At 39.5% G+C, this 9,393-nt stretch overlaps 1 protein-coding gene across 1 annotated transcript in view; it reads right to left on the bottom strand.

Moving 5' to 3' along the window:
• The window catches only part of GABRR1 (gamma-aminobutyric acid (GABA) A receptor, rho 1), a 35,288-nt gene extending 33,275 nt beyond the window's left edge, over positions 1 to 2,013 (bottom strand). Inside the window, 2 exon segments of the mRNA XM_006870660.1 lie at positions 1,909 to 1,925; positions 1,927 to 2,013. Coding sequence (XP_006870722.1) covers positions 1,909 to 1,925; positions 1,927 to 2,013 — 104 coding nt within the window.
• Between the last annotated feature and the right edge of the window lie 7,380 nt (positions 2,014 to 9,393).

The raw sequence follows: 9,393 nt of genomic DNA, 5'->3' as shown, positions 1-9,393 counted from the left end.
CGAAACTACCAGCTGTTCTGCGGGAGAAAGATGAGGCGTTCTGCTCCCGTAAAGATTTACAGCCTCGGAAACCCAGTACAGGGTCGCTATGAGTCGGAACCGACTCCACGGCACACAGCCACCACCACCACCACCACCAGGGGCGCCATTTTAGAAATAACAAGCCGCTAAGGCGGCGGCGGCAGAGGCCCTAATTCCATAGATTTTTTAAATAAATAAACAGGTTGTTGTTAAGTTGTTAACTGCCTTGGAGTCAATTCCGACTCATAGTGACCTTGTATAGGGTCTCTGATGAGCGGCTGGTAGGTCTGAACCACTAACCTTGTGGTTATCCACCCACTACTTGTCCTGTAGCACCACACCATGGCTCCAAAGAAATAGACAATGTTATATTAAATAAAACAATAAGTTTATAAAACTCTATGCACAGAATAATTCCAAACTAAGATTTAGCATACTTAGAAAACAAGGTTGGAATACATAAGATTATTTCTGGGTTTATAGATTATATGTGATTTTTATTGTTTTTAATAATTTTTCCATTGTGGTCATAAATGTTTTTCCTAATAATAATAGCAGTATGAATAATAATTAAAAGTCCATTTAAGAGATGTTTTTAAAAGGAAGTTTGTTGCTCTATGGGACTGTTAATCATTGGCATTATTAATACGTTGTCATGCTAACGGTGATTTGGGGGAGAAATTGAGAAGTTTTTGATGGAAGCCAGTAGGATGTGTTGCTGTTGTTGCTTTTAGTCCTCATGAGCACATTTGGTTAAAATCATCTCTATAGCTGCACCACTCCACACGTGTGACTGCTTTTTGCCCAATCAGCTTCCAGCCCTGACTGTAATTGGTGGTTACTCTCCCTGCCGAGGCTTGCTGTGACCACTGCATCTTTCAGCTCCTGGTTGGTGGGCTGCTCTAAAAGCCTGAAATAAATGCTGTGAGTTGTATCTGGCTGTAGGGGAGCTTTCCAACCCCAGGAGAGGAGGACACTGAAGAGCCAGACACTCAGCCCTTCTGCTACCCTACCTAAGCTTCCACAAACTGGACTTGCTTTCTTATCAAATGATATTTCTGACCTCTAGTCAGTTCTACATCCAGAAATTAAAAAGCCACAGCTTAATTCGGAGCTAAGGCTATTGTCACCAAGAAAAAGAATCAAGAATCAAGAAGGCCCCCTCACTGTTTCCATTTCCTAAGCAGTAAAAGGAGAAAGGTGGACTGGGCTGTCTGTAAATGTCATTTTTTATTGACAGTTGTCAGGCAGGCAAGCAGGTGTGTGGAGGTACACACACACACTGTCAGTGCTGCAGTCAGAGGCTTCTTCCAGGTTAGGTGAGTGCCCAGGGGCCAGTGGGAAGTCTGATCCCTTGTTTCAACCCTTCCTGGCAGACAGAAATGTACATATAGAGCAGCACAAACGGTGTTAGCAACAAGCAACTCCATCCCAGCACCTGGCCAATTTACAGGTTGAGGACAATTTTATGAAGATTTGAAAGGGAACCCACAAATCTAGCAGAAATTAGAAATACTTATTCCCAGTAATTAGAGATCCCATTAATTCTTTCAGAATTAGCAGATTTGTTATAACTCTAGGTTGTAGATATTAATGAATTGCTCTGGGTTTTTTGTTGTTTTTTTTTCAGTATGCATGCATTCTCTTATGCAGAAGGTATTTAATAATATGTGTAACAGCACTATTTCTAATCTAGCATCATTTTAAAAGAAAGCATAGTTCTAACTTTCTCAAAGAAGGGAAGCAGGAAAAAAAAGGGGAGAGCAAGAAAAGGCACTCACATAATATACCATGTGCTGGAAGTGATGCTCAGTATCCAGAATAATGTCAGAAGCTTGCTATGCACACCCCTTGCCCTAAATTCGCCACCCCTAAATGTCCACTCACCTGCCTTTCTTAGCCGTTCTCGTGTCCTTTTCATCCTTGCCAGTGTACTCGGCTTTCAGTGACCAAAACCCATCCCCACCACAAAAGGAAGATGCCAGATTTCATATTCTGCACAGATAATGTGGATTTCCAAATCCAAATAATTCTCTCAAGAAGCAGCAAAAACAAAAGGGATATTCTTTTTCTCTCTTAACTCATTATTGGTCTGCTTGTTTTTAGAAGGATGTTTACTCAAGCCAAAAATAGGAAAAAAATAAAATAAAATAAAACCACAGTATGTAATCTGGAGAGCAGGAGAAAGCAATTCCCACTAAATCTATAAATCCTCCTATGTCAGATCTTAGGGATTTTCTGAACTGAGGTTGAATTCCTGTGTCCCTGTGGAAGTTATTTTGGCTAGTCTAATTTAGTTCATTGTTAAATGCTGTGAATATGTTGGTTAAAAGGCATATATTTTCTGGTCTAATTAATAGAAGGATATAAAACTGGACCAAAGCCATTTCCAAAGTGAGAAGTACCAGAGGTGCTGACCTACTTTGTATGTCATAATGAATGTCTCCATTAATCTATTTTAAGCTTCCAGCCATTAGTATTTGCTTTAGCTAAGAGCTAGATTTGGAGAATTTGCTGCCCAACTCGTTTCTGTGACTGAAGCAATGGAACCCCAAGGTTCAGTCCCTGAACTGTTGTCTGTAAGGTTGAAGCTAGAAGGATGAGTTAGGGAAGGTTTATCTTTGTTTTGCACAGAAACAACCAAGCTTATTTATCAGTTATATTATTCTTATTATGAATCCTCATCAGACTTTTCATGTTTGAAAACTGTTGTGTGCCATCTTGTTGTTGTTGATGTTATGTGCCATCGAGTCGGTTCTGACCCATAGCGACCCTGTATTGTGCCATCTAGTAGATGCTAATTCACAGTGACTCCATGTGACAGTGTAGAAATGACCCATGGGATTTTCTTGGCTGCTTCTCATAAACCCTATAAAGGGTCACTATGGGTTGGAACCAACTCAACGGCACTTAATAACAATAACAATCTTTGGTCAGTAATAAACTAATGATAGCATTAAGTCTATGTCGCTATGGGTCGGACCCGACTCGATGGCACTTAACAACAACAACAACAACATCTTTAGATAGTTTTAATTTTTCTTCAATGCTTATCTAACACTGCTATTATCTACTCTATCTAGAGTTTGTGTCTTCAACAAAGAGCATGGCAGAGGCAAAGGACAGTCCTGGCATGGTGCTGTAGGATAAGCACTAGACTGGTAACCACAAGGTAGGCAGTTCAAATCCATCAGCTGCTCCTCAGAAACCCTATATAGGGTTGCTATGAATTGGAACTGACTGCTCAGCACACACCACCACCACCACCACCAAGGTATTACCAATTCTGCTTCATGGCGACCTCATGTGTGTTAGTAGAACTGTGCTTCATAAAATATTCAATGACTAACTTTTCTGAACTAAATTGCCAGGTCTTTCTTCTGAGGCACCTAAGTGGACTTGAACCTCCAACCTTTGGTTAGCAGCTGACCACATTAACTATTTGTACTGTCCAGGGGCTCCATACCTGGGTATTTTAAACTATTGACAATTTTATGAAGATAACTTTCACACTGCACCAGTGTACTAAGACACAGTTTCCATGACTATTGTTGGTTGAGAAACCAGCATTTTCATGGAACTACTAACCCAAGATCCATCAGAACAAGAATTCATTACTTAGGACTGAATGACTTGATGATGGTAATTTTATTATGGCAATTTATTTAGAATATCATTGATTTGTTTAAACCTGCCTTGGAAACCCGCTACAGGGTCAGTCAAGAGTCAGAACTGACTTAGCAGCATACTACCACTAGTGTTTACTATGTGAGTTAACCTGTTACTTAACTAAAAGGTGACCTCAGTTTCAGTTCAAGATGGAAAGAGTATCTCAGGACACTAGGCTCAGGGACTTCTCCAGTTTCAGCCAGGCAGGTAAGTCTGTTTTGTTCTGTTTTTAATTTGAGCTTCTATTCCACGCTTTTATCTCATTCTATTAGGATGCATCATCTGTTGTTGCCCTGATCAGAATGGTTGGCAGTGGTAGCCAGACACTACCTAGCTCCTCACAGTTTAGGAGGCTAGAAGCTCAAGTTCAGGCTTCTGGTTTGACTCTTGATTTCCTTCTTTTTCTTTTGCTCCAGATGAGTAGAGACCAATAATAGTATCTTAGATAGCTGCTAATAAGCTCTTAAGACCCCAGACATTACTCACTAAACTAGGATGTAGAACATAAACTTTCTGAACTATATTATGCCTGCTGACCAAAAAGTCCCATGAGACTCTGGTCTTAATCCTTCCAACTCAGGAAATCAGTCTTGAGAGGTATTTGGTTATATCAAAGAAGTATCCATAACTGTGTCTGCTATGTGTGTTATTACATATATATATATGAATATATGTGTATACAGTAATGTATATACATATGCATATGTGTATATATATATATGTGTGTGTATATATATATATATACACATACATATATATTTGTTTTTGTTGTTGTTAGGTGCTATCAAGTTGGGTCTGATTCATAGTGACCCCATGAACAACAGAATGAAGCACTGTTCAGTCCTACACCATCCTCACAATTGTTGCTATGTTTGAGTCCATTGTTTTAGCCATGGTATTAATCCATCTCACTGAGAGTTTTCTTCTTTTTTGCTGACCCTGTACTTTACCAAGCATAATGTCCTTCTCGACAGAATGGTCCCTTCTGATAATGTGTGCAAAGTGTGTGATACCAAGTATCATCACCCTGGCGTCTAAGGATCATTCTGTCTGTATAAACATATACTCAAATACTTGTATATGCACTCCCTTTTGTTGTTGTTGTTAAGTGCTGTTGATTTAGTTCTGACCCATAGCAAAATAGGGTTTCCAAGGAACAGTTGGTGGGTTTGACCCACCAACCTAGTGGTTCAAAGTGACCATTCAGTACAATGCATTATCCTACAGCTCCACACCAGGACTCCCTTTTAATAGGCTATAATTGAAAGAACCAGTTATTCCAGGCAATTGTGGACTTTCCTGGAATATCTTACTGGAGAATAATGTTCATTTAATCAGGTATGACAAGCCATTTTTAGGAACAAAGTTTGGCTGTCAGTGCCTACAAATTAGCCTAAAACCTGGTTTGAGCATCCAGCTTTACAGGTGGATCCAATCATATAGGTAAGGTAAATCATTCAGGAAGGCCCTTGGAGTATTTTTGAAACCCCAATAAAACAGGAATTCACTCAAATCTATAGGTATTACAGGTGATATTTGGTGGAGAGCTTCTTGAGTTTGGTTTCCTAGCTTCCAGATAGCAAACAAGAGATGTTTTTAAAGCCTAATGAGATTCTTTATGACAACTTCCAGACAGATGCTAATTTGGAATTGTTTAATGCTGTATGGTTCCAGATTTTGCAAAGAAAATTGAAGGAGGACTCTCTAGTAAATTAACACTCTTCAAGCATCTATATAAATAATCAGCTAAACATAATGAGACCAACCTTTGTGTGTATGTGATCAAGCTTATGCTTTCTTTGAAATTATGTATGATAACAAGGGAAGAGGACACTCAGGAAATTGTCATTCTTTGAAATAGACAAAAGGAATTGCTGGGTGCCTTTTTCAACAGAATGCTGAGCTTTATCTAGTAGACCCTACAGGACTATCTGATCCAATAGATATAGATCTGCACGTTTAGATAAACAACAGCAACAAAAACAATTGCTTGTGAGTATGTGTTGCAAAGTAGAACTGTGCTTCATAGGGTTCTCATGGCTGTGACCTTTTGGTCTCCAGGTGTTTCATTTGAGGAGCCTCTGAGTAGATTCAAATTGCAGACCTTTTGGTTAGTGGTTGAACATTTAACTCTTTGAACCATCCAGAACTCCTTCTGATTCTTTAACTCCATGACTTTGAGTAGATTTTCACTCACAGAAACCCTGTATAGGGTTTCCTAGGCTGTGTATCTTTACAGGAGCAGAAAGTCTCAACTTTCTTCTGCAGAGTAGCTGGTGGATTTGAACCACCAACTTTGTGATTAGCAGTCTAGTGTTTACCCTACAGAGCCACCAGGGTTCCTTTCTGATCCTATGTGGTGTGCAAAGGAGTCCTGGGTTAGTGCAAACAGTTAAGTATTCTAGAGAATTAATGGTTTGAACCCACCAAAGGTGCCTTAGGTCAGATTCCCTAACTGCTAGGTCATTTAATGCCTATCTATAATATGCTCTTGTCATTTCCTTGTCACTATTTCCCTGCTGAGTTGCCAATTCCATAAATTCCCTTTGTTGGTGTCACACTGAAAGCATTTAAATTGCTTAATTCACGTTATTTAATAAGGCAGTGACAATAGGCTATACTGAGATTCTGCCCACATTGCATAGTGATATTTTCATAATTAATGGGGAACCTAGATGAACAAAAAGTCTTAATTAGTTGGAATCCTTTTTATTCCCAATCCAAGTATTGTGTTCTGAGCACTCCCAACCTAGTTTACCATACCTACTCTAGTCTCAACTCTAGGGCCAAGGCTTTATAGATCACCCAACTATGCCATTTTGATAGCAGGGCCTTAATTTTATCCATACATAGTTTTCATTATAAGCATCTTCACATAACTGGTGCCCTCACTTGGTAGAAATTAAATGTTTTCAGAATGAATAAATGAATTAAAAAATACTGCTATCAGTACTAGGACATCTGGTGTGATGCTGTAGGATAAGCACTGGACTGGGAACCACAAGATTGGCAGTTCAAACCCACCTGCTTCTCCTTGGAAACTCTATATATGGTCACTGTGATTTGGAACTGACTCAATGGCACTTAACAATAACAACAACACAGTTATTAATGCTTCTCATTTGGAATTATTTCTGGAATGTCAAGAACCTGGATCATTTTCTTATTTTCAGTATTTTCTTTTTATGAATGACTAAGATTAACCCTTCTTGAACATCTGCCTCCAATAGCTAACTTGAAGGAGCCCACTTTTCAACAACTTCACTGCTATCACTTTAGCCCAGGCTCCGTCAGCTCTTCCTAGGACCACTTCAATAGATTCCTAATCACCTCTGAGTCCACTCTGGCCTCCTGTGCCCATTATCAATTTATTACCTCTCAGTTCCAAGCCAACTTATCTTTGCCCCATTTGGTGAACAGTTTACCTTCTTTGAAAACCAATCAACAGTTTAAAGTGAAAATCAGTCAAAAGTAGTGGTTCTCAACCGTTAGTTTGTTGTTGTTGTTGTGTTGTTAAGTACCATCAAGTAGGTTCCAATCCATAGCAACCCTGTGTAGGGTTTCTGAGGAACAGCTGGTGAGCTTGAACTGCCAACCTTGTGGTTCAAACCAACTTTGCAGTCCAGCATATTAACCCACAGCACCATACCAGGACTCCGACCATATTTGGGCCCACCCATTAGGCCTACGTATGACCGTGTGGGTAACCTTGGGAGAACTGAAAGGACACCATCACTTCATTTATATATATTGTATCTGCCAAGATGACTTTACTTATAAAAAATAGAGACTTACTAAAACTGACTTAACCTTAGAGAAATTTGTTATCTCACAAAGAAAGAGGTCTAGGTCACAGGCTTTGGTTTAGTGATTCTATGATGTCATCAAAGACTCAGTTTCTTTCCCTCACTCAATTCTTTGATGCTTTCTATTTTCCCTCTGGCCCTATTACTCATGAGTGCAATATGTCTGCCAATAGCAACATAGCCAAGGGAAACAAAGGGTGGGAAAACTTCCTCCCAGAGAATGGGAGATAAGCTCTTCTTTTCAATTTGGGACACACTGGGTACAAGGCCACCCCTGCACTAATTACATTTTCTGGGGAGAGGTCATGCTGTGATTGGCTTACACTAATCAGGATCCCCCTCTGGAGCTGGGAATGGGGTAAATGCTTGAACACAACTGGGGTTCTCATTCAGGAAGGCAGGAGGCAGAGGGGATGCTGAATCAGATAGCGTTGGCATCCACCAATGTCTGGAGACATAATATATAACATGTTTTTGTTGCTTGCTGGCTCCAAATGTCAGTTGCACTTGTGATCAATTAAATGCAAATTTATTTTAGAAGTGTAGTTGAATTCATAATAGACTTAACTATGCATTTTCTCCACTAAGAGATATTAAAGTTGACTGTAATCATCTGATTAGAAAGAAAGAGGAGAGAGGGAGGGAAGAAAGGAAGGAAGATTGGACAAAGAGTTGGAAACCTTTGAGTTAAAATTGCATTTCCTGTGGGAAATCAGTATAGCCCTGTCTCCCTCTGCTGGAATCATAGTAAAATTGTTTAAGGCAGCCTTTTATACCTTTCCAAGGCAGCCTTTAAGGAAATACACAGTCCTTTTAGTTGCCAATCTAATTGCCCCAAAAGCCCCTAGTTTCCTGTTGATGGAGTTGGATATCTGTGCCACGGCTCCAGGAGAGTCCATGTGGCAGATATTGTGGTGAAAAAAGAAAATACCGTGAGGTCAGTTTAGGCCTGAAGCCACAGTGGCCATGGCTTCCACTGGGATGGAGTGTGAGGACATTTACATGTTGCTTGGGCACTGAATACAAAACACAAGGACTACTTTTGTTACCCCCAAAGCAACCAAGCAGCTGCTGAATAGTAAGTTTGCAATTGAACGGTCCTTTGGTGTTTACAAAACATTTTCACACTCATGATTCCATTTGGTCCCTATAAACAACCCCTTGAAGAGGACATTAGAATCTTCCCTTTATTGCTGAGGAAACTGAAGCTATAAGATGTTATTTTTCCAAGAACATGTGGTTCTAAACAGGAAATTTTGTGCTTTTTATTTCAATACTTGGGATTTTTCATCAACTCTACACTCCTCCCCTCCCTGAAATTGCTGGTCTGTGAAGAGATGTTATGTGACAGCCTTCTTACTTAACAATTGAGCTATACTTGGAACTATTGAATCTTGAAGAAAAGAAACAATACAACTTAATTTTATGGTAAATTTAATAACGGACTTAAATTGAACTCATGGATAAATATACAACAGAAAGGACAATGAATGTAACAGTTGTTCAATTTAATGTATGCCTGTTTAACTTCTCTCCACTATGTGACTCTCTTGACTCAGATTAACTCTAATGTATATAATTTCTTAAAATCAGTTAATATAACTATACCATTGCCAGTTCTCTCTCTTTGAGGCCACTGAAAAAGAAAAACAATAGTAACCCACAGAATATATTCATTTTTCTCTAGTAATTTAGTTCATTGCTTTAACCAAGAGAGAAAGCACTGGGGATCTTTCATAAGCCAGTAGATTTTCGTAGATTTGCATCCAACTTGTGTCTCCCTTTTGTCGTCTAAGGGTTGTTGTGTGCTGTAGAGTTGATTCTGATCCATAGTGACCCTGGTGGCACAGTGGCTGACAGCTCTGTTCTTAATGAAAAGGTTGGCAGTTGGAAACCC

The sequence above is a fragment of the Chrysochloris asiatica genome, unplaced genomic scaffold (assembly GCF_000296735.1).
Source record: "Chrysochloris asiatica unplaced genomic scaffold, ChrAsi1.0 scaffold00146, whole genome shotgun sequence".
In the NCBI taxonomy this organism is placed as follows: Eukaryota; Metazoa; Chordata; class Mammalia; order Afrosoricida; family Chrysochloridae; genus Chrysochloris; species Chrysochloris asiatica.
Note: the sequence above shows the minus strand (reverse complement) of the source record. Positions and strands in the feature narration are given on the sequence as shown.